At 37.2% G+C, this 24,764-nt stretch overlaps 3 protein-coding genes across 5 annotated transcripts; all 3 read right to left on the reverse strand.

The window, feature by feature from the left end:
* Nucleotides 1-450: 450 nt before the first annotated feature.
* On the reverse strand, nucleotides 451-4,011 carry tmem14cb (transmembrane protein 14Cb). Of its 2 annotated transcripts, XM_026926194.3 has the most exons (5): nucleotides 3,934-4,011; nucleotides 3,740-3,817; nucleotides 2,543-2,644; nucleotides 931-1,018; nucleotides 451-775 (listed from the first exon to the last, which is right to left on the reverse strand). In XM_026926194.3, exons 2-5 carry the CDS (start codon nucleotides 3,813-3,815, stop codon nucleotides 718-720), a joined length of 324 nt encoding a protein of 107 aa, XP_026781995.1. In that variant the 5' UTR covers nucleotides 3,816-3,817; nucleotides 3,934-4,011; the 3' UTR covers nucleotides 451-717. The 2 variants fall into 2 exon arrangements, with proteins under 2 accessions (XP_026781995.1, XP_034164551.1); XM_034308660.2 differs by having other exon boundaries at nucleotides 3,740-3,988.
* A 2,683-nt stretch (nucleotides 4,012-6,694) lies between these two features.
* Nucleotides 6,695-12,920, reverse strand: pak1ip1 (PAK1 interacting protein 1). Its single transcript, XM_026926178.3, is given in 11 exon segments — nucleotides 6,695-7,096; nucleotides 7,227-7,347; nucleotides 9,087-9,183; nucleotides 9,765-9,862; nucleotides 10,412-10,557; nucleotides 10,670-10,722; nucleotides 10,823-10,897; nucleotides 10,970-11,066; nucleotides 11,069-11,089; nucleotides 11,231-11,393; nucleotides 12,690-12,920. Coding segments are annotated over 11 exon segments (1,077 nt in total). The 5' UTR covers nucleotides 12,768-12,920; the 3' UTR covers nucleotides 6,695-6,968.
* A 710-nt stretch (nucleotides 12,921-13,630) lies between these two features.
* On the reverse strand, nucleotides 13,631-24,018 carry psme1 (proteasome activator subunit 1). Of its 2 annotated transcripts, none has more exons than XM_026926189.3 (11): nucleotides 23,819-24,018; nucleotides 23,672-23,704; nucleotides 23,529-23,591; nucleotides 23,330-23,431; nucleotides 21,618-21,666; nucleotides 21,365-21,462; nucleotides 20,752-20,820; nucleotides 20,583-20,650; nucleotides 20,253-20,307; nucleotides 13,965-14,051; nucleotides 13,631-13,880 (listed from the first exon to the last, which is right to left on the reverse strand). In XM_026926189.3, the coding sequence occupies exons 1-11, from the start codon at nucleotides 23,855-23,857 to the stop codon at nucleotides 13,800-13,802; spliced, it is 744 nt and encodes a 247-aa protein (XP_026781990.1). In that variant the 5' UTR covers nucleotides 23,858-24,018; the 3' UTR covers nucleotides 13,631-13,799. The 2 variants fall into 2 exon arrangements, with proteins under 2 accessions (XP_026781990.1, XP_026781989.1); XM_026926188.2 differs by having other exon boundaries at nucleotides 21,365-21,465; nucleotides 23,819-24,017.
* Nucleotides 24,019-24,764: the final 746 nt, after the last annotated feature.

Consider the following 24,764-nt stretch of genomic DNA (forward strand, 5'->3'; position numbering starts at 1 on the left):
AAATAGTTAAGGATTCTTAGCTTCGTTGAAAAGGTACTATCTGGGACTCTCTCAGTTAGAAAACACCACACTGAAGGGATCTACATAGAAAAGCAGGGGGAAAAATTCAAAAGAAATATGTAATGATGTATTTGTGTTGAGATGATCCCTTCTGTAGGTGGATCCTAAATCACAACTCGGAATTATTTTGCTGAGAAACAAATGTTAGGGATCGGCGTGTAATTACGAAGCACCATGAGGTCAGGATTTCTTTAGCAAAAACCCTAACAATAGCTCTTTTGTTGATATTTTCAGCAGTAATAGATCTGATAATGAGCAGAAAGGTCACCTAAAAGGCTAAAATTAAAAGACTAACGATACACGAAACATCCAGCAAAACAGTCACGCTGCATAAAAAAAAGTGCATGTTTTTAATGATACTTTTATTTAATGTGTAAAAAAAATCATTAATGAACAATGAAAAAAAAATACATGTATAAAGGAATAAAGGGGAAAAAAATGGAAAGGTTCAAATTTTAACATAAATTCAGCTGCGTCTAATGAGTTTATAATTATTTTTAAAAATCATACCAGAATATCTTGGCATAAATAATGGCATAATTCATCACGATATGTATATTATATCATTATATTGCTCAGCCCTTGCCAACAAACATGGTCAAGAGAAAAACAAGCAGATCATTGGTCCATGTTGGTTTTTTTTTCTTCTTACTTTTTTCAACTCATCTTGCGTGGCCATAGGAACCCCAGTCCTAATCTCAAAACCATGAATAAACTGTAGAGAATAAAATTACAGAGAATTACAGGGAGAACAAAAATACAGATAGAAATCAAACACTTATTTAATTTACGAAATGATTACATAATAACCGTGCTATTTTTCCACTACTTAATTCTTAACGTAGGATTAGCAGTGTAACTGGGAATTACCTTGCTCCTGTTATCAACCCAGCCGGCATTATTTTCCACGAGCTCAGAAATCTCACTCCCATCAGAACTGCCAGCGTTCCGTACGTCCCTAGTGGTAATAACATAGTTCAACATAGACATGTCGCTAAGCAAGAAAGAAAACACAACAGAGAGGTGTGATTAAATGTTCTACTCCTTTTACACCACAGCAATCTGTCAACGCTAACAGGTTTTTTTAATTATTATACAACATCGCATTATACTTTTTATCTGTTTAGTTACATACTGTACATGTTGCGGAATGTTGGCGAAACAAGTTAGTTCATATTATCACTTATTTTATAGCAGCTACATCTAGTTTTTTCTCTGTCTTGAAGTAACCAAGACAAAAAAAAACAGAGCTTGTCATGTTACTGAGAAAACTTTCCAACCATTACAAATCACTAACACTGGAGACTTCTTCCATAAATGTTAAATAAACATCTCCTTACAGAGAATTTCCCAACAATTACACGAGGTTTTTAATCCATTTATGTGGAACATCCGCAATACAAGTCCTTCTGAAGGAACTGTTACTACAGAAACGATAACGTATCAGAACGAGCGTGTGAGTGTGAACCTGTGATTTGACACTGAAAATTATGGTGGTGCCTTGCTGCCAGATACGTATTATTTTTTATTTTTATGTTGTAATAACGAGATATTGTGTTGTTAAAACAATATGTTTTCTTGTAATAATGACATGTCGTAAAAACCACATATTTCTCCTGTAAAAATGAGATATTGACGTTAAAACGATATATTTTCTCATAATAACGAGACATTATGTCATAAAAACAACATATTTTTTCCCATAATAACGAGATATTATGTTGTAATAACAACATATTTTATCCGTGACAACGTATTTCTTAGTCGAGCATATACGGATCAGAACAGATACTGTTATGGAACGGTAAATGAACTCAGCTTTTCTTGGCAAGAGCTCATCATGGCACATTTAACTGAGCTGATTTATTTTTATTTTCTCCTCAATTTAAGCCACAAAGACATTTTATTAGCATTAAAGCATGTTGAAAGGATTATTATTAGTAAACAGAGACTGCGTCTGAGGCCACATGTTGTGTAGCTTGCCATAATGGTCTAGTTCATCCACAAGGAAAAATGCCACTTCCAATAGATCCGATTCTTTCCTCTATACAGTCTCAGATGTTTACGATGCTGACGCACTGCCCGCATAATAATAATAATCCTGTCAACATGGCTTAATGCTAATAAAATGTCTTTGTGGCTTATAATATCGTTATCACACGAAAAAATATGTCATTTTTACGACATAATATCTCGTCATTATGAGAAAATATATGGTTTTAACAACATATCACACATTTTTTTAATGACATAATATGTCCTTAGTATGAGAAAACATGTAGTTTTACCGATATAATATCTCGTTATTACAACATAACTGAGTGGAAAAAATAATATGTGACAGCAATGCACCACCCAAGAAAATCAGTCAACACCTTCTGACCAATCAGATTTGAGAATTCGACAGCACTGTGGTATGAGATATAATATTAGACACCACTACATTTTTTTGATCAGTCTTGATCAGTTTACTGGAACTTACCAAATGAAAGCCAGATGTTTTTTGGATTCTGAGACACCTGGAGAGAGCCGAGTGCTGCCAAAAACCCAAAGACTAGTCCACCTACCAATGACATGATACTGCCTGGGAGAAAGAAAAAAAACATGAAACATTTATAAATGATTCAAGTAGATACAGTGACTAATTTAGAGTATGCCATCTACTGTCTGTTCCACTAAATTCCGGTATGTAAAAGAAAAGAAAACAGAACATTTCATTCACAAGAACAATTTTCTTTGGGTCATTGTGGGTCTCTCTCTAGCTTAGCTGGTTTAATATTCGAATGATGCGTGATTGCAAATCATAATCGAAAAACCTACCCTTTTTGTTAGACTAGATAAAGAAAACATTAGTTTAGCCTTCACTTTATAACAGCTGCTCCCACCCTGAAGTTGATTCTTTCCATATTACTGCACATCCCAAAGTGTTTTATTCCTCTTATTCCTCTCATACTACTGCAAAAAAAAATAACCTCAAGAAGTAGATCTTCATTCTTTGTTTGTTTTCTGTTATTTAACATTTAGTTAGAAGGAAGGAGACTCCAGTGTCAGTGCTTTGTTTACACTTTTGTAATGCTTTTCTGGTTTCTCAGGAACATGACAAGGATGTTTTTTTTTTTTTTGTCTTCCAAAGAGAGAGAGAAGAGAAAGAGAGTCTGGCGAGGGGACGACTGTTCATAGCTGTGATATTTCGTAAGTGATAACAGGAACTAGTTTTGTGGACAACATTAAATGTAACTATAAACAGTTAAAAATTATTACATGTCCTTATTGGTGTTGTGGCATACAAGGAATAATAATTTAAAAAAACTTTAAATAGTGCTGCTGAAAGAAAACAATCTTTTAAATGTTATTCAGCATTTTGTTTCATTCCTTACTTATCTTCTATCTGATGAAACAAATCTTCCTTCTTCATGAAATTGGTTTTGATATGCAAATGAGCATGACGACTCGATGAATATGCAAATTAGACGATGGCGTCATCTGGGGACTTCTAGAGCTGTGTTTGAGCATGCGTTAGCTACTTTCCCCTGAAAATTGTTTGCAACAGTGTATAGTAGGTGGGAAAGAGGGGAAAAAGTCTGCTTACTATTTTAAAAAGAAGTCCTACAGTAAATAATAATGGCGGCTCATTAGCTAGTTAGTTAGTTAGCTAGTTAGCTAGTTAGTGGAACATTACCTGCTTTTATGTAACCAATGATGCCTCCTGTTGCTGTCAGTGCAGCGAAAACATATCCGAGCCAATCTACAGCCATGCCTAATGTACAAATCTGAATTAAAACAAACTAAACAGCAGTGTTTAAGCTAGAAATCGCACTATATAATATGCTACCGGCATTAAATTCCAACTTAAATACAGCAAGCTATGTATACCTCAGTAGGTAAACAGCAAAAGTACCCGGATGAACTAGTACTCAGGCAGTACTCCATTATAAGATGCAGCGAGGACATTTCAAAATAAAAGTCGGAATACTCTAACGTTGAATATAGGATTACCTTAGTTCTCTCTCTCTATCTGTGTCTGTCTGTCTCTCCATATATATTTGGACATGGCTATGGTTTCCTAACAAACATTAAAATGGCGTTACACCACAGTGCTGCTGATTTCTCAGTTCTGCTCAGTCAGAAGGTGGTCATTTTCATTAGCAGCAGCTCTAGTTTATATTAAAGGTACAACAGATAATTTTTTTCTTCCCAGTAATATGAATAAGCTTTAAAAATACGTATACCTTAAAAAAAAAACATGACGATTGAAGCCGTGGCCTCAGGAGAAAAGTACTACGTGGCTGAGAAAACTCCTTTGGAAAACTGTGTTACGGTCCGGAATGCATGCTTGTGTTTACGCAGCCATCCTGTCAGGAATTTTACAGACGCTCCCTCAAACCTCTTCACTCCACACCCTGCTCACATGCTAATACAGCAGCTTAGCGCTTATTGAGCTTCTTATGAAGAAAAAAGACAGCGACCATTCTCATAAATCATCATGAGGCAGATTTTGCATGTTTATAGTGTTATAAAGTGCGCTTGAAAGTGATGTTAACTCTAGAGAGTTTTATGTATATAATATATATATACACTATATTACCAAAAGTATTCGGTCACCCATCCAAATGATCAGAATCAGGTGTCCTAATCACTTGGCCTGGCCACAGGTGTATAAAATCAAGCATTTAGGCATGCAGACTGTTTTTACAAACATTTGTGAAAGAATGGGCCACTCTCAGGAACTGTCATAGGATGCCACCTGTGCAACAAATCCAGTCGTGAAATTTCCTCGCTCCTAAATATTCCACAGTCAACTGTCAGCTTTATCATAACAAAATGGAAGAGTTTGGGAACAACAGCAACTCAGCCACGAAGTGGTAGGCCACGGAAACTGACGGAGAGGGGTCAGCGGATGCTGAAGCGCATAGTGCAAAGAGGTCGTCGACTTTCTTCACAGTCAATTGCTACAGAGCTCCAAACTTCATGTGACCTTCAGATTAGCCCAAGTACAGTATGCAGAGAGCTTCATGGAATGGGTTTCCATGGCCGAGCAGCTGCATCCAAGCCACACATCACCAAGTGCAATGCAAAGCGTCGGATGCAGTGGTGTAAAGCACGCCGCCACTGGACTCTAGAGCAGTGGAGACGCGTTCTCTGGAGTGATGAATCACGCTTTTCCATATGGCAATCTGATGGACGAGTCTGGGTTTGGAGGTTGCCAGGAGAACGGTACATTTCGGACTGCATTGTGCCGAGTATGAAATTTGGTGGAGGAGGAATTATGGTGTGGGGTTGTTTTTCAGGAGTTGGGCTTGGCCCCTTAGTTCCAGTGAAAGGAACTTTGAATGCTTCAGGATACCAAAACATTTTGGACAATTCCATGCTCCCAACCTTGTGGGAACAGTTTGGAGCGGGCCCCTTCCTCTTCCAACATGACTGTGCACCAGTGCACAAAGCAAGGTCCATAAAGACATGGATGACAGAGTCTGGTGTGGATGAACTTGACTGGCCTGCACAGAGTCCTGACCTGAACCCGATAGAACACCTTTGGGGTGAATTAGAGCAGAGACTGAGAGCCAGGCCTTCTCGACCAACATCAGTGTGTGACCTCACCAATGCGCTTTTGGAAGAATGGTCAAAAATTCCTATAAACACACTCCTCAACCTTGTGGACAGCCTTCCCAGAAGAGTTGAAGCTGTAATAGCTGCAAAAGGTGGACCGACATCATATTGAACCCTATGGGTTAGGAATGGGATGGCACTTAAGTTCATATGTGAGTCAAGGCAGGTGACCGAATACTTTCGGTAATATAGTGTATATATATATATATATATATATATATATATATATATATATATATATATATATACACATACATAATTCAGATCTTATTTAGCTCCTCCTACCTAACCTGATAGTACAGAGCCTCTAAGGGGACATGGTGATGGAAAAAATTTGAGATGGGAGGAAAATTTCTGTCAGTGCTTTAGCGCTCACTCTTAAAACCTTGCGTTCTCTCACAAAGATATTTGCGTTTGCAAGAGAATGCAAAGTTTCTCGGGGGAAAGCAAAAGCATTGAAATCTAAATTTTCCTCCCATCTCAGAATTTTTTCCATCACCATGTCCCCTAAGGGGCTCTGTATGATGGAGACCGAATCCTGAGGCAATTTGGAGAAATTACCTAATGCACCTTTAATGCTCTCATTCTACAGTAACAGCTTGTTCACATGGACTTGGGCAAGGGATGTGTAAGCGTGGATACGGCCCAGTCTTCTGTAATGAGATGTTTATTTAACATTTATGGAAGGAGTCTCCAGTGTCAGCGTTTGTAAAACTTCAGTGGATTGATTAGGAGAGTGACTAGCCTTCGTGCACTGCCGTTTGCATCATTTTTCCCTTAACTAACTTAACACATGGAAGAATTTGGAGGTGTCCACAGGTGAAATGAGGTGAAGGGATCTGTGACAGACTTGTATATGATTATCATACATAACTTCTACATCGATTTACATGATGTATTTTTCTGTCATTCATTTTTAAAGGAGTCAAATGTGTAAATTGCAGCTACATACTTTTGCATATGTGTGAACATAATTCCGTTTCTAAAACAAGTTCATAGATACATATCAAATAATGACAATTACAACGACTTATAAATACTATATTTCATATTACGTAGCTGAATACGGTTGGTTGGAAGCAGCACTATAAAGAACGATTCGGAGACACACTTGAGGCAAAGTGTACATAGAAATAGAAGGTTTTTTTTCCACAAACAAGGAAGAGAAATCTTTAACTTGCCAAAAAAAAACCCCTCAAACTTTACACTTTTTAAATGTGTTGTAAATGTTAATACGTCCGTTACACATCTTCACTAAAATGCACAGAAATAAACAAACAAGACACATAAAATCACATTGCTCATTGCACTTTCTGTTTTTTCTTCTTTTTGCCTTGTTTTTTTGATGAAGTGTCTTCTTCCACAACCACCTCCTCCGTATTAATCCTCACTCTCTTGTTTTTGGGTGGCAGCACAGCTTCTTTATCAGCTGGAAAAACACCAAAAATACAAATATTAGCATCAATCATTCATAGCACAATGGATAGAAATGAAATGATCAATTATAACGCAGCTGTATTGCATTCCAGATGTTCTCCATTTTGGATCTTCGAACGTACTTTGAGATGTCGTAGGCTGTGTCCCCGACTTCTCTTCCTTTGCGCTGCTTCTCCACACAGACAGACAGGTGAGTCGGGCGGTGGTGTTCACCTGTCCTAGCAGACGCACTGCCTCCTGCCTCTGTGAGGACCATCATGAAGGACGTTGTTAAAAGATACATTAATAAATGTTTTATATTTTGCTACAATAATAATGTCATGGAAAGCAAAAAGCATTCAGTAAGTTTTATTATATAAAATGAAGAATGAGCTGTTACTATAGAAATGGTAATTTATTAGAAAGTAGTCTAATTAAAAAAAGTCAGATTTAAAAAAATAAATAAATTTGGCCTGCATGTCCCTTTAATGATTGTTGCTCTCTGACTTGGAAATCGGCAACCTCGTATCTAATGCAAACATTTCAACTGACAGCCTTCTATGCAAACCTGTTCTTGGACAAGTTTTACATAAGTTCATGGTCATTTTGTAAAACCAAGAGAAATGAAACCTGATTTTCAAATTGCTTTCTTTGTGTTAGGTGACACTACGCTTCCTACCTAAACCACATCTTCACTGGGTGACACTAAGAATGTTTAAATCTGGTATTAATTACAAATCGATACTAAACAGGATGTTTTAGCTAAAGAGGAGGTTTAAATAAGCAAGGAAGGTAAATAAGTACTTAAGGGTTGGCGCCTTTTGTGCTTTAATATAAATATGGAAGTTAACTAAGTAGGTAAGCAAGTAAAGTGAGTAAAGTAAGTAAGTAAATTAAGTACAGTACGGCAGTAAGTAGGCAAAATAAGTAAGGTAAGGTAGTTAGTAAGTAAGTGATGTAAGGAAGGTAAGGTAGTAAACAAGTAAAGTAAGTAACATAAGTAAATTAAGTAAAGTAAGGTAATAATTAAGAAAAGTATGTAAATTAAGTTAGTAAGTAACAAAAGGTAGTTAAGTAAAGTAGTAAATAAGTAAATTAAATAAATAATATATAAAGTAAGGTAGTAAGTAAGTAAAGTAAGGTAATAATTAATTAAGATAAGATAATAAATAAGTAACGTAAGTAATGTAATTAAGTAAAATAAGGTCATAAGTAAGTATAGTAAGTAAGGTAAGGTAGTAAATAAGTAAAGTAACAACTAAGTAAAGTAAGTAAGTAAATTAACTAAAGTAAGGCAGTAAGTAAGTAAAATAAGTAAGGTAAGGTAGTTAGTAAGTAAGTGATGTAAGGAAGGTAAAGTAGTAAATAAGTAAAGTAAGTAAGTAACATAAGTAAATTAAGTAAAGTAAGGTGGTAATTACTATAAGTATGTATGGTAAGTAAGTAAGTAAGTAAAATAAGGAAGGGATGGTAGTAAGAATGTAATGTAATTAAGGAAGTAAAATAAGTAAGGTAGTAAGTAAGATAAGATCGTAAATAAGTAAATACCATTTATAAAATAAGTATAAAAGTATAAAATAGTAAGTAAGTAAGGAAAGGAAATAATTAAGTAAAGTAAGGTAATAAGTATTTAAAGTAAGTAAGGTGAGGTAATAAGTAAAGTAAGGTAAGGTAATAAGTAAGTAAAATAAGGTAAGGTAATAATTAAATAAAGTAAGTAATTTAAGTAAAGTAAGGCAGAAGTAAGTAAGTAACATAAGGTAAAGCAGTTAGAAAGTAAATTAAGTAAGATAAGGTAATAATTAAGTAAAGTAAGTAAGTAATTTAAGTAAAGCAAAGCAGAAGTAAGTAAAGTAAGTTAAGTAAGGTAGTAAATAAGTAAAGGAAGTAAGTTAGTTAAGTACATAAGTTAGGTATGTAAGGTGGTTAAGTAAAAAGGAGCTTATTGGTCCAGAACAGTGATTTGTGTCCGCAGTGACGTGTGTACAGAGATGCTATTGTACCTCTGTACTGAAGTCCCACAGCTTGATGAATCCATCATTAGACACAGTGACCAACACACACAAGTCATTCATCTCAAAGCTGTCCAATGCTTTTACTCTACAAACATACAAATTAGCAACAATGTGAGAGACAGAATAATTATATCTTCAAATTAAAGTTAGCCAGTCAAAACCAACGAACCAACACCAAAGCCGAAGAATTTAAAGTAGTGCAGCTGCAAAAAACAGGTTTATATTAATGTGCACCTTCTTGTATGGCAGAGTCTCCACGTAAATAACGTGTGCAATTGTTGATATTATGGACGGAGTCTCCAGTGCAAGGGTTTTGTACCAGTCAGAAGTAAAGCTGTAACTTTAAGTTTCCCAACAGGAGAAAGGACATTGCTCTTGTTGGAAGAGCTGCTATATCGTAACTGGACTAACTTGTTTTAGGACAATACATGTAACTATAAATGGATAAAAAGTACAATCTATCTTTCCTTAATTGTAATCATTGGCAAATTGCTGTGGTATAAGTGTAAAAACACACTTCAGATGTGCTGATATAGGAAAATCATCAAATAACCACTGCCACTTCACAGTGTATGTGTAATTAGACATTTAATGTAAAATGTAAAAATTCTCCTACAAATCAGAAAGAGTAAAACACAGAATTTGAGGGTGTTAAGCAAAACACACCTGTTTTCATGAGCTTTGAACTCACAGATGCACTTTTCAGAGGTGAGATCATACACTTGTACATGTTCATCATCTCCTGCCACGGCCAGCAGCGTGTTCTGCAACGGGATGACATTATAATCCACATGGTTCCCTGGGGCACTTATACCATTATACCAAAATATACCATTATACAAACGGTTTTCTCTGAAGTAAGTAAAATATGTTGAGTGCATTAAGTAAGGTAGTAAGTAAAGTAAATAAAGTAAGTTAAGTAAGGTATTAAGTAAAGTAAGTAAAATATATTGAGTACATTAAGTAAGGTAGTAAGTAAAGTAAACAAAATTACTAAGGTAGTAAGTAAGAATAGTAAGAAAATTAAGTAAATTACTAAGTATGTTTTATATATATATATATATATATATATATATATATATATATATATATATTTATATATATATATATAAGTATATACTTATAACTGAGGTGAGTAAGATACTAAGTAAGTTATGTAAAGTAAAGTAAGGTACTAAGTAAATAGGTAAAGTAGGTAAAGTAAGGTAAGTTCTAAGTTAGGTAAGTATGTAAGTAAGGTAAGGTAGTAAGTATGTAAATTAAGTAAATATCAATAACAACAATAATATAAATAATAGAAACCTAAAACTAACCTTGAAAAATCTGACAGATGAAATCCTCTTCCTGTAGCTGAAGGTGCCGATGATGCTGGCAGACTCCAGGTTGTAGATGTCCAATTTATCATTCACAACTACAACGTACTTATCTCCTGCTGGTGACCACTGCACGATCTGTGCAGCTTTATAAACGATAAGACGACAAATTCATTTCAAGAGTCCCTACAATGCACAGAAGAACGTTCATAACAAACAAAACAACACGAAAAAAAGTTCAAGATTTTAAAAGCTTACTTTGTTTAATATTCTTGGTGAAAGCTGCCCTTCCTTCGATAAGATTCCACGTTCTGTATTTAAAAAATAATAATAAAACATTCAAATATAATGCAAATCATAGCCACAATGATGGGTTTCACAACATATTCAGTAGCTCGCTCATTACTTTACCTTAGCTTCTTGTCCGTTCCAACAGATAGCGCAAGTTTTCCAGATGGATGCAATGAGAGAGAAGTCACATGACCCCTATTCAACAAATACACAATTTCAGCCAATGGCAAAGTAACACAAAAACATCCTCAACTCAATTACACTTACATGTGTGCTTTGATGGATTTCAAACATTCCCATGTCTTTGTGCTCCACACACACAGAAGGCCGTCTTCTCCACCGCTCAGTAAGTGAGATGTAGAGCAAACTCCAGACACGAGATAGTACCTACACACACACACACACACACACCTTTCTTCAGCTTTCTTCATTCTGTACTACGCTGTAAATCAGTAAGAAGCCCGTCTGAATTCACAGAGCTAGAACTCCAGATGTAATGATCTATTATGTTGGGTCTTTTCCCCTCACCATCATGGTGTAATAACGCTCCATGCTCCGTTCTTGTCTTCATGTTGTAGATTTGTATGGTTTCATCTTTGCTTCCTGTAGCGACGAACTGCTCGTTGGCTGCCACTGCGGACAGGCATGCTGTGTGAGCATGGTGCGTGAACACCGGCTCTAATCGCCATTCCTACAGGACACCACAGAATAATGTGAAAACTACCCCGAGACAGGGATTGTGGAACACTTGCAGAGAACTAAGCAAATAATTTGTGTATAATTTGTGAAGCTCCTTCTCCTCATAAACCAACCTGCTAATCTGCAAGCTTGTTATATATGCTTGTATTATAAACATTACTAGAATGGAGATGGGGAATGCATATAATACTCACTCTATAGTGCACAAGTTAATTTATTTGTTTTAATGGACATTCTTATACATTTTTATATGTCTAAGTGAATATGCTCCACAATGATGTCCAAGATCATCAAACACACAATTACTTTCCATTCCATGAACAAATAAATCTGTAAAGCTGTAGTATGTGTAGTATTTTATGTACGTTATTAATATTTATATTATTTTTTTCCCTTCTGAGCTACAATCCCCAGCTTTACCTAATATATGATCATTTTATCATAGTCATATAATTATTTATTTTTTATATAATATTTTTGAATATTTTGTTGAATTTCTATTAAATTCCATTTAAATTATTTATCTCTCATTTCTGCTACTTATGCTTGGTTTTTTTTTCTTTGTAAGCCTGGGTGATATTACAAAAAATATTCAAGACATTTTTACAATACACAATATGCACCATATATATGTTTAATAACCAACTGCCAACCCCCCCCCCCCCCCCCCCAAAAAAAAACAAACAAAACTAGTAACACCACTATGTCTACAAAAACAAACAATACATACAAAAAAATACATTATACTATTTTCTAATATATTTTCAGTTTTTTAGATCAAATCAGCTGCTTCCAATCTCAGTTGTTTGCTTTTGCTATTTAAAAATATGTATATTAGAAAAAGATATCATGATGCCACACATAAATGTATAATCATGACATAATTTCATAATAATGATATTATATTGTCATATTGCCTAACCCTATTTTAATGCACGAATGGTGCAATACATATTATTATTATTTTTATTATTATTATTACTTTCCCATGTTGGAGATTTTTTTTTAACATTTATGGAAGGAGTCTCCAGTGTCACCGGAGGAGTTTACACTTTTTGTAACTTGTAATATGACAAGCTTTAACTTAGAGAGAGGAGAGAGAGGAGAGAAGAGAGAGGAGAGAAGAGAGAAAAAGAAAGAGAGAGAGAGAGAGAGAAGAGGTTGGATACGAGGTGTTGTTGATTATTTTTCTCCATCAGCACGAGTGTTTTATTCTTTCCTCGGGAATTTCATGCTGTTGAAGTGAATATTTAGGAAAATAACAGACTGTTAGTTTAAAAGATGTTACCTGTTCTCCAGGACACACTCGGTACCCAAACACTATTTGCTCATAACTTCCAACGATCAGTTCCACTTGATCTCCCATTTCAGCAAAATATTATCCTCATTACAGTCTACTCAAAAAAAAAGCAGTGTTGTAAATTATTTTAAAATATAACTCTTAATAATGACAAAACAACAACTTTCCTGACCATGTGCGTTATGTTGAATCCGGAAGTGGTAGAGTCTATTTCCGGGTCATGTTTCCAGTATACACGTCGAAATAAAAGTACCAAGTTTTTTTGTTGTTGTTTTTTTTTTTAAATCAATCATTTTACCAGTGCTAAAAAATGAGTGCTCAGTCCAATTTCCCTAACAAACATTAAAAGCACTCTCTCTCATAAGGGTGATTCTTCATATAGATCATATATTCATATATAAATATACTCATTAAAAGGTTTAATCTATAAATCTAGTAGATTTCTAGGAGTATAATCACTTTAGAAAGCTTGCCATTTGTTAATTATTTCCTACTTCCTTTACTTCGTGAACTTGCACATGTGAACTCAAGTAAACAAGTGGCAACCATCATCTGAATAACGTGGTGAATGTGAAATTAAATGAATAATGTGTAAATAAAAAAAATATGAAAATAAATGATTCATGAAAAAAATCATGTGAAAACAATGAAATTGCTTTGATTATTAGTTATGGAAATCCTGGGACATAATGGCATATTTTTAATATTTTAGTATAATTTAATATTTATAATATTAAAATATTATATAAATTATATTATTATAATTTCTATATCAATATATTAATAGTTAAATATAATTGAATCATATTAATAATCCTTTTAACGTTAAGTTGAAGTTATAATCTGAAGGGTTTTGCTCGAATATATGATGAATATAATGACAGTTTTATGTTTCCTTGAGTATAATAAAAAAATTGAAGCAATTAAAATAATATACACAATATAACTGCTTTATTATGTAAAGATGAACAAAGGCAATTTCAGATCTGTCTCTGTTTTGTGCTTAAACCTGACGAAGCATCAAAAAACGAAATCTAATATGCAATGTTTCTCTTTCATTCTGAGTGTATGTAGCACGAGTGCTGATGGCGTTTTTTCTCAGTAGATAAGGGCTTTACAATCTCCTCTAGGCTTCTTAATCTTGTCATAGTTCTTGCTGATGACGTCAAACAGCACGGCCTAGAATTAAAACCAGAATCAACCAACATGTCGAGAGAATGTAACAGTCAAACATAGCCTAAAGGATTCTATGTGAAAACGTACATATGTGTTGCGGATCTCCAGAACCACGATGCGCAGCTCACAGTACTGGTGCTGATCCAACTCGTGAACAAGCTGTCTGTAATCACCCTGTAGTAACACAGTAGTGAAGACACATAAACATAATCTAGTAGACTCAAGTTAACATGTTTTTTTAAAAAAAAAAAAAAAAAAAAAAAAAAGGACATGCAATATGCAAACGTAACAATAAAGGGATAAAAAGTAATCTAGCTGTAATACATTAGTAATCAGTTATTGTTTCTATAGTAACAATTCATACACTGCATATAAACAGATTAAGAAACATCTTAACATTTGTTGGCTGCATTCACCCCTCTGGGCCAATACTTGGCATAGTATTCACCCCCTCTGGGCCAGTACTTGGTACAGTATTCACCCCTCTGGGCCAGTACTTGGCATAGAATTCACCCCTCTGGGCCAGTACTTGGTACAGTATTCACCCCTCTGAGCCAGTACTTGGCATAGAATTCACCCCTCTGGGCCAGTACTTGGTACAGTATTCACCTCTCTGGGCCAGTACTTGGTACAGTATTCACCCCTCTGGGCCAGTACTTGGTACAGTATTCACCCCTCTGGGCCAATACTTGGCATAGTATTCACCCCTCCTGGGCCAGTACTTGGTACAGTATTCACCCCTCTGGGCCAGTACTTGGCATAGAATTCACCCCTCTGGGCCAGTACTTGGTACAGTATTCACCCCTCTGGGCCAATACTTGGCATAGTATTCACCCCTCTGGGCCAGTACTTGGTACAGTATTCACCCTCTGGGCCAGTACTTGGCATAGAATTCACCCCTCTGGGCCAGTACTTGGTACAGTATTCACCCCTCTGGGCCAGTACTTGGCATAGAATTCACCCCTCTGGGCCAGTACTTGGTACAGTATTCACCCCTCTGGGCCAGTACTTGGCATAGAATTCACCCCCTCTGGGCCAGTACTTGGTACAGTATTCACCTCTCTGGCCAGTACTTGGTACAGTATTCACCCCTCTGGGCCAGTACTTGGCATAGTATTCACCCCTCTGGGCCAGTACTTGGTACAGTATTCACCCCTCTGGGCCAGTACTTGGTACAGTATTCACCCCTCTGGGCCAATACTTGGCATAGTATTCACCCCTCTGGGCCAGTACTTGGTACAGTATTCACCCCTCTGGGCCAGTACTTGGCATAGAATTCACCCCTCTGGGCCAGTACTTGGTACAGTATTCACCCCTCTGGGCCAATACTTGGCATAGTATTCACCCCTCTGGGCCAGTACTTGGTACAGTATTCACCCCTCTGGGCCAGTACTTGGCATAGAATTCACCCCTCTGGGCCAGTACTTGGTACAGTATTCACCCCTCTGGGCCAGTACTTGGCATAGAATTCACCCCTCTGGGCCAGTACTTGGTACAGTATTCACCTCTCTGGGCCAGTACTTGGTACAGTATTCACCCCTCTGGGCCAGTACTTGGCATAGTATTCACCCCTCTGGGCCAGTACTTGGTACAGTATTCACCCCTCTGGGCCAGTACTTGGTACAGTATTCCCCCCCCCCCCCCCCCCCCCCCGGGCCAGTACTTGGCATAGTATTCACCCCTCTGGGCCAGTACTTGGTACAGTATTCACCTCTCTTGGCCAGTACTTGGCATAGTATTCACCCCTCTGGGCCAGTACTTAGTACAGTATTCACCCCTCTGGGCCAGTACTTGGTACAGTATTCACCTCTCTGGGCCAGTACTTGGTACAGTATTCACCTCTCTGGCCAGTACTTGGCACAGTATTCACCCCTCTGGGCAGGTAATTGGTACAACCAGCTTTGGTTGCAATTACAGCTGCATGTCTTCTGGGATTTGTCTCTATCAGCTTTACAAATCTTGATCCTGATATTTTTGTCCATTCTTCTTGGCAAAAAGTGTTGATGAAAAGCCTCCACAATCTGACACTCCCACCACCATGCTACACTGTGGGGATGGTGTTCTCGAGGGTGATAAGCAGGGTTGGGATTCCGTGACAATTGAGATCACGCAAACACTTTACTTGCACACACGTTCACTTCACAAATGATGTGAATTCTGACAGCAACTGTTTGCACCAGAACGAAGTTAAGGGTTTTACAGCGATGGGGGAAATGTTTATGCAATCACAACTTTTATGTTATTCATTTGTAAATAATTTGCAAACTATCAACATTGTTGGCTATTTTGTGTAGATTCATGATAAATAATCCCAATTAAGTCAATTTCAGTAATATGCCAACATTTTCTGTGAGAAGACATTTATGTAACATTTATGGAAGAAGTCTCCAGGTTCAGTGCTTTGTAACAGTCAGAGGTAAAGATTTAATAATGTTACATTTTCCACCATGTTCAGGAAACGCTGTAGCTTATTAGCTTCAACAGACAGAAAGAGAGAGGCTGGTGAGGGAACGACTGTTTATAGCTTGTATGATTATAAGTAATAACAGGAACTAACTTGTTTTGTGGTCATTCTACAACATTAAATGTGACTTTACACAGATAAAATGTACGATGTGTAATTGTTGCCACTTTGTTGTAGTATAAGTGAAAAAAAAAACACTTGGAGACACTTATTGTAAAATAATCAACTTTGGAGTGGTACCAGTAACTCCAAACGCTTCATTGCATCACCCTGTTGTTTATTATTTTATACAATTGGCTTAACCCAACCGTCTGCTAGCTGCCTAGAGTCGTCACCTAGGGTACATAGCATTGAGACTGTGTCTGTTCCCCGTGCTGTATTAAAATTAAGAAAGAATAAAGTCTGTTTTAGCAATTTAATAAACATACCTACATTAGATAATAATACTGAGAGTGCAAGCCTGCACCTCTACTCTAAAGCTAGGTTTGCTAAATATCAGATCTCTTGAGTCTAAAACGCTCTTAGTTAATGAACTGATCACGGACCAGGAGTATGACGCGTTATGTTTAACAGAAACATGGATTAGGCAGAACAATTATGTTGCATTAAATGAAGCTAGTCCGCCCGCTTATAGCTACATACATCAGCCTCGTTTAACCGGTAGAGGAGGAGGCGTCGCAGTTATTCATAAGGATAATCTGACCATCACACAGAAACTAGGACAAAACTTTAATTCAATTGAAGCACTTTATAGTAACATAAGTGCAGTCGCTAATGATAAGTCATCACAGTCCCTTCCGTTAGTTATTATCTAAAGACCCCCAGGACCGTACTGAATTTCTTAGTGAATTTACAGATTTCCTATCAAACCTAGTTGTTTCTGTGGACCGAGCGTTAATTACCGGAGACTTTAACATTCATTTTGAGAATATAGGCAACCCGCTGAAGATAGCGTTTACATCCATACTTGACTCATTGGGAGTCAATCAGTGTGTTGTAGGATCCACACATAAAGCAGGTCATACGTTAGACTTAATATTATCTTTTGGAGTTAATATAACAGATATAGTAATAATCCCGCAGTCTGAGGCAATATCAGATCACAGTCTGATTTCGTTTTGTGTGCGTCACAGTAGCATTGTACACACAGAACCGCGCTACCGAATTAGCCGTACAATAACACCTGCGACCGCGCAGAGCTTTATTAATCACCTACCAGAATTATCCGCTAGTATAGGGTCACCTTCAGACCCTTTAGAACTCGAACAGACGACAGAATTTTTAGAGTCGACATTCCGCTGCACCTTAGATAATGTAGCCCCACTTAGAAGAAAAACAATTAAAGATAAGAAACTCGCTCCGTGGTATAGTGACCACACCCGCTCTCTAAAACAGAACGCCCGAAAGCTAGAGCGTAAATGGCACCAGACCAAACTCCTAGCATTTAAAATAGCATGGAAAGACAGTATTTTAGCCTATAAAAAAGCTCTAAGGCAAGCTAGGTCCACTTACATATCAACGCTTATAGAAAATAATAAAAGTAATCCTAAATTCTTATTTAACACCATAGCAGAATTAACTAGGAATAAGACATCGACAGAAATTTCCACAATAACAGCATACAAAAGTAATGATTTCATGAAATTCTTTGATAGCAAAATTAAAAACATTAGGCAGGCGATACAGGCCCAAAGTCCAAATTATACAATAGACTGGGAGGATAGACTAACCATAGATCAGAGCTTAGAAAGTTTTACTCCTCTTGAAGAGAATGATTTAATCTCGCTCATCTCTTCTGCTAAATCATCAACCTGTCTATTAGATCCGGTACCAACACGTCTTCTTAAGCAAATAGTTGGAACTGTAAGTGAACCCCTGCTTAAAATAATTAACTCCTCACTGAGCAATGGGTACGTTCCAAAATCACTTAAATTAGCTGTTATTAAACCACTAGTGAAGAAACCAGACCTTGACCCTAACAACTTAACTAACTATAGGCCGATTTCAAACCTTCCCTTTCTATCTAAAATATTAGAGAAAGTAGTAGCGCAGCAGCTAATTTCATATCTACAAAGTAATAATATCTATGAACTTTATCAGTCAGGTTTCAGGCCCCACCACAGCACAGAGACAGCATTAGTCAAAGTAGTCAATGACTTGCTATTAGCCTCTGATCGGGGTTGCATTAGTCTATTAATTTTACTCGACCTTAGCGCAGCATTCGACACTATCGACCATAATATCCTTCTTCACAGACTGGAAAAGGTCGTAGGAATTAAGGGCTCAGCCCTCGACTGGTTTAGATCTTATTTAACCGATCGCTATCAGTTTGTAGATTTAAACGGTGACCACTCAGCACGTTATCGAGTAGAATATGGCGTTCCGCAGGGTTCAGTCTTAGGCCCACTGCTTTTCACGTTATACATGCTCCCTTTAGGTAACATAATCCGCAAACATAATATTAGCTTCCATTGTTATGCTGATGACACACAGTTATACGTCTCAGCTAGGCCAGATGAGAATAGCCAGTTAAAGAAAGTTGAGGCATGTGCGATAGACATAAGAGACTGGATGCTAAGCAACTTTCTCCTGCTAAACCCAGAAAAAACAGAGGTTCTGGTACTGGGACCACAAGCCGCTAGAAGTAAGTTTAAAGATCACACTGTTACTTCAGATGGTCTCTCTGTTTCAAGTAGTCTAACAGTGTTAGGTGTGATTCGGTGTGATTATAGACTCTAATCTCTCATTTGAGGCGCATGTAGATAATGTAAGCAGGTTAGCATTTTTCCACCTCAGAAATATTGCTAAGATTAGAAATATACTTTCGCTAAGTGATGCTGAAAAACTAGTCCATGCATTTATCACGTCCAGATTAGATTACTGTAATGCTTTACTATCTGGATGTTCGTCTAGATGCATAAATAAGCTTCAGATAGTTCAGAACGCAGCAGCGAGGGTCCTGACTAGGACTAGGAAGTATGAGCATATCACGCCAGTCTTATCTACATTACACTGGCTCCCAGTAAGATTCCGCATCAATTTTAAAATATTACTCCTAACCTATAAAGCATTAAACGGTCTCGCTCCGCAGTATTTAAGCGATATGTTAGTACCTTACGTTCCGCCGCGCCTACTTCGCTCTAAGGATGCAGGCTGTCTATCAGTACCACGCGTTGCCAAAACCACGGCAGGGGGCAGAGCTTTCTCTTACCAAGCCCCAAAATTATGGAATAGTCTCCCAGTTAATGTACGTGAAGCAGACACGGTCTCAGTGTTTAAGTCGAGGTTGAAGACTTATTTATTTAACCTAGCATTTAGCGACTAGTGTTTTTATCAAAGGAGTAGATCTGGGGGACTCGTGGATGTTGAGTTTTATCTCCACACGGTGACTGTGAGTGTACCTAACCACTTTCCTTCTCTTTCTGCCGAGCTACACTCCTGAGCTGCCGGTGATCCAGACCTCCCCCCCTTCACTCTGGACCTGTCCACCGGCAATGCTTCATACTGCCACGAAAACGCTTCAGCTGTTTTCCATGGACTACACCAACACACATTGTGCTCACACACACGCACACTACAGTGTAAACCCATATGAGGATGGGTTCTCTGTTGAGCCTGGTTCCTCTCAAGGTTTCTTCCTATCACCATCTCAGGGAGTTTTTCCTTGCCACCGTCGCCCTGCTTGCTCATCAGAGACGGCACACACACACACTTCACTTTACTTTTGTTTGTGTAAAGCTGCTTTGAGACAATGACCTTTGTAAAAAGCGCTATACAAATAAAAATGAATTGAATTGAATTGAATTATTTTCCTATTACAGCATGACACTGAGTGTTTTATTCCTTACATATAACCCTCTGGAAGGTCATGTACAGTTCTCTGAAGAAATAATAATGAACTTAATCCTCACCACATGTGGCTGTTTGGAAGCCTTGGCTACAGCATCTCCTCTCTCGCTGTAATACCTGAACACAAAACAAAACAGGATTAAACTCAGAATATTATGTTAGAATTAAATTCTAAAATATAAGCTGGAAAAGAAAGCATATCTTTTACAGACTGTGACATCAAGCCAGGACACTACTCCTTCCTGCCAGCAGAGGCCACAATTTTCTAAAATTCTACCATCACCTCTACTGTGTTATTCTGCTGATCGTGTGTATGTTGTATGTTTGGATTTTGTCTTAAAGTGCCTCTGTGCAGCGATCCTAACTGTGTGAACATGAGCAGTGTCACTTACTTTGTGATCTGTGTCTGGAAACCTTCAATCTTGGTGCGGGTGTTGGTAAGCAGCTCGAATACCTTTTCCTATAGAATTACAGCTATTTCATTTGAAAGTCTTCATCATATCAGTAATCACAATATTTCAACCAAATATGAAAAAAAAATCTCCCAAATTTGACAATCACCTGCACAGCAACACCAAAGTTGTTGCCATCCTCAATCCTGGGGATCTGTAGCTGTACCCACATGGACACCTTACACAGAAGTGTTGGATTATTAAACACATCATTTCCTGTGTAACATTCCATAATGAATTGTAGGATGCTACATTCAGTGTACAGTGCCTTGCATAAGTGTTCACCTCTCTTGAATTGAAATGGATTTAATCAGGATTAGATGTCATGAAACTACACCCAGCAACCCAGAACCCAACATGGCTCATCACTCTGAGAACACCATCCCCAATGCAAAGAATGGTGGTGCTAGCATCAGTTACTTTTGGCCTCTTGGTTGTGCCTCTGACTAATCTCTGCTTTACCTGGTCACCGTCTTTTGGTGGATGGCCTTCTATAGGTCGTGGTTGTGGCATATTCTTTCCATTAACAGTGCTCTGCAGGATGCTCAAAGTTTGGGATATGTTTTTAAAACCAAAACCGGACTGGTGTTATTCTAGTCCATTGCCAATTCCCACCCTACCATATGACAGCTACCAAGTGTGAAGGGTGAAGACTCATACTTATGCAAGACACTGTACACAACAAATGAAAGTTTAGTTCAGGTTAAAATCTGAGTTCTTACTGTATTGAGTTTTTCCTTCAGCGTCTGAATGTGGGGTTTTATCTCTTTAATGAGATTGTCCACTTTCTCATTACTGGCTATGGGTCCACAGGGAGGACCTGCTGCATCACAAAATGATCATGTTAGCTGCTAAAATATAACTTGCGAGTTTATAACGGAGTCAGTTTGTATCTTCAGCCATGTGTTCAGTTTTACAAGGATGTAAAATGGTCTTCTATAAAACATTAAGTAAAGATGGCTTTAGGGAATTTACCTTCCTCTTCCTCTTTATCCTCAGATTTCTTTCCCTCCTTTGCTTTTTTCTGTAAAAAGATGACACGTTTATTTATATATTAACAGAAATTTATAATTACTTATATCACAGTGCTGTTGAATTCTTGAATCTGACTGGTCAAAAGGTATAATAAGTGACGAGAGGAACTAACTAGTTTCACAGAGGTGCCATAACATTAAATAACTATAAATGGATTTAAATGTATCATTTTTAAATAAATTTAAAAATGTAATCATTGGCAGATTGCTGTAGTATGAGAAGAATAAAACATTTGGGGACATTATTTTATTGGAAAATAATCAACTTCAAACAGGAGAAGTTGTTCTTTGCGTGTTATGATTTTCATGTAATCAAGTGCAGTATCCTAATCCTCCAAAGGAACATTAAATGGAAAAAAATCCATCTTCATAATTAACGTGATCAACATTCTGAATTTACTTTTTTAGTTTAAACTTCTTCCATCAACATGTTGGTCTATTATCACTTTATTCACTCTGGCTAAGGAGCAATGCAGCGGGACTTTAGTCCTTTAGTCTGTCCAGCTCTCTCACCTCCTCACCTCCTCTGTACAGTCTGCTCGAACATTTCAGCTTCCAAATCTTTCATGCTAATACTGTTGTCAACGCCATCGCGTTCATCATCTCTTAAATCTTTATCTAGCCATGCCTATGCTATAACTAAGGGTTGTACTGCTGCATTGCAATTCTTTGACTTTAGCCCTTCTTTGACTTTAGCCCTATCTGGACGGATTAAATTTACATGGGGTCCTGGGGGAATTTCGCAATTTACAGGTTCTCCTCTATGATTTTATTTTAGCCCGGATTATTCATTTTGGTGTTTTTCCGTCTTTTACAGGCCTACTTTTTCGCTAAACTCTGCAGCCATCTGATAATTTTATTCCGCATACACATGTCCGTGATTAAATATGAAGTCTATGAACAATTTTCTATGATCGCCTTTCATTGCATTGGGGAAAAAAAATGTTTGACTGCTACTACTTGCTGTATGTATTCTCGTAGCGCGCATATCAATGACCCTCTGCCAGATATTAAACACTTCCCAAGTCGGGACATGAGAAATGGATGCTTCTTGTATACTTTGTGATTATTTTTTTATTGCATTTTCAAGTTGTTGCTGGAACATTGGTTCACTCCAACTGAAATAAGAGCTACTCTACTCTTTGATCGCTTGGACGCCATGTTCTGAATGGAGCGTGTTCATATGATTGCGTGAGGCAAACAGCCAGCTTCATAGAAAATACAACCCACTAGAAACTCACTCCTTGCTGTGATCATTTTTTTTGCTGTCTGGTTGCAAGAGTTTTATCAGAGAGATGTGTATAAAAATTTATTACCGACATCCCCGTGCTAAACTAATGCAATCCGAATAGGGCTTTAGAGTCCAGTGTTAGCACCAACGCCTCCACTACTTCTACGCTATATATCATTATATCATTAATATGATGTTGCACATAGCTGGAAAATGGTGAATGAGAAAACAAGCTCTTGCTGTTTTGTATTTGAGCTAACAGCCAAACCTGAGAAAATTTTTTCTCACATTAATGTCCATGAAAATCCAACATTAATGAACAAATTTACACCAGAAGCGCTAAGCACATCACGAATATTTCAACATAAAGATATTTAACGTGTTTCAGGGTGGAATATTTTCTTTAAATTGATGGAAGCTACCTCTTCTTTCTTCTTTCTCTTAAGCTCCTCTTTGGCAGGGTCTGGTATCGGGATGTCCAGAGGAGCTCTGAGAGCAGAAAGGTCATCCAAAACCAGAGACGCCTGAAGACAGACATTTTATCATCAGAAATACTATCCTGTGGTAATATGTGATCAACTTTGCACAAAACATAGTCTTTCTCAGGACTGCACACATCACCTGGAGCAGGTTGTCCATTTCTGCAATCATCTGAGGGAAGAAAGTTGAGACCAGCTGCTCTGCCTGTGTGAGAGACAAAATGCTATCGAGTTACAGTAAACTGGACTTTAGGAAATAAAACCTGCACAGAATCAGCACTTTACCTCTCTGGTGAGCTTCTTTGTAAATCCATCGACCTGTAAAAACAAACCTTCACACATAAACCTGCAGATATTTCATTAAAATCTGAGAAGTTTACGGTTAGGATTGGCGTCATGGCCTACAATGACAAATGAAAATCCTGCACTTACCTCTTTTTTCGACGCAGGACTCATGTCTATGGAAGTCATCGTTCTCAGGGAAGTGTTTTTCAACTTAATTAAAAGTACTTTCACTGAAATATATCCTGTAATTGTTTTTTTAAAGGTCGACAGAACTGACTAAAACAGTTATTTCCGAGGAAGCTACCAGAAGCACCTGCGCTCGCGATAGAGAGCGAAAGTGAAAGTAAACGCGGTATGATCCGGAATTCCCAAAACAGCAGCACGCGCGGGGGGAAGCAGCGGCACATCAATGATATGTGATATGTCTAAATGAGATACTAATTTCCTGGAATAATTTGTATTATTTGACCTAATTTCCAGCTGTCAAACAACAAAATTAGAATTAAATACAGAAATTTATCAACTGCTAAATAATTCCCGACATCGAAGTCTGGGTGTTATTTCAAAATAAGAGTAACCACCCATCATTAATCGTATATCATAATTATTCCAGTTATATTATTGTGCCAAATGTAAATAAATTGCAGATTCAGTTTTTAATTTCAACAGTTTCAGTTTTCCTCTTGTATTTTTTTCTTATTAACTTCAAGAGAGAGAAAGAAAAAAAGAGAGGCAGATGTTTTGCAGATGTTCCACAACATTAAATGTAACTATAAATGCATAAAAAGAATGACGTTTTGTTCTTTTTTTACAAATTAAAAAAATTGTAATTGTTGGCAGATTGCTGTGAAATAAAGAGAATAAAACTCACTTTGGGGACATTATTTTATTGGAAAATAATCAACATCAACCAGCTTTCTATAAAAGGGCATCCCCAAGTGTTTTATTCCTTACCTGTTCTCTGCGTGTTATAGTAGTATCATAATTCTTTAAAGTTTAAAGTTTTCCTCTTGTTTTTTTATCTACATCAAATTTCAAATAGAATAAAATTTTTCATTTAAATTTTTTTATTCATCGATTTATTTGTTTTCCA

This window comes from Pangasianodon hypophthalmus, chromosome 1 (genome assembly GCF_027358585.1).
Source record: "Pangasianodon hypophthalmus isolate fPanHyp1 chromosome 1, fPanHyp1.pri, whole genome shotgun sequence".
Lineage (NCBI taxonomy): Eukaryota > Metazoa > Chordata > Actinopteri > Siluriformes > Pangasiidae > Pangasianodon > Pangasianodon hypophthalmus.

What these genes read in the sequence shown, in the direction of transcription:
- tmem14cb (XM_026926194.3), bottom strand. Translation starts at nt 3,815, where the DNA reads ATGGCTGTAGATTGGCTCGGATATGTTTTCGCTGCACTGACAGCAACA. An exon ending in CATTGGTTACATAAAAGCAG is followed by an intron (nt 2,645 to 3,739) that starts GTAATGTTCCAC and finishes TCTTTCTCCCAG; the next exon opens with GCAGTATCATGTCATTGGTA. An exon ending in AAACATCTGGCTTTCATTTG is followed by an intron (nt 1,019 to 2,542) that starts GTAAGTTCCAGT and finishes TATTACCACTAG; the next exon opens with GGACGTACGGAACGCTGGCA.
- psme1 (XM_026926188.2), bottom strand. Translation starts at nt 23,857, where the DNA reads ATGACTTCCATAGACATGAGTCCTGCGTCGAAAAAAGAG. An exon ending in GGATAAAGAGGAAGAGGAAG is followed by an intron (nt 21,466 to 21,617) that starts GTAAATTCCCTA and finishes TTTGTGATGCAG; the next exon opens with CAGGTCCTCCCTGTGGACCC. An exon ending in CTTCCAAACAGCCACATGTG is followed by an intron (nt 14,052 to 20,252) that starts GTGAGGATTAAG and finishes GTGTTACTACAG; the next exon opens with GGTGATTACAGACAGCTTGT.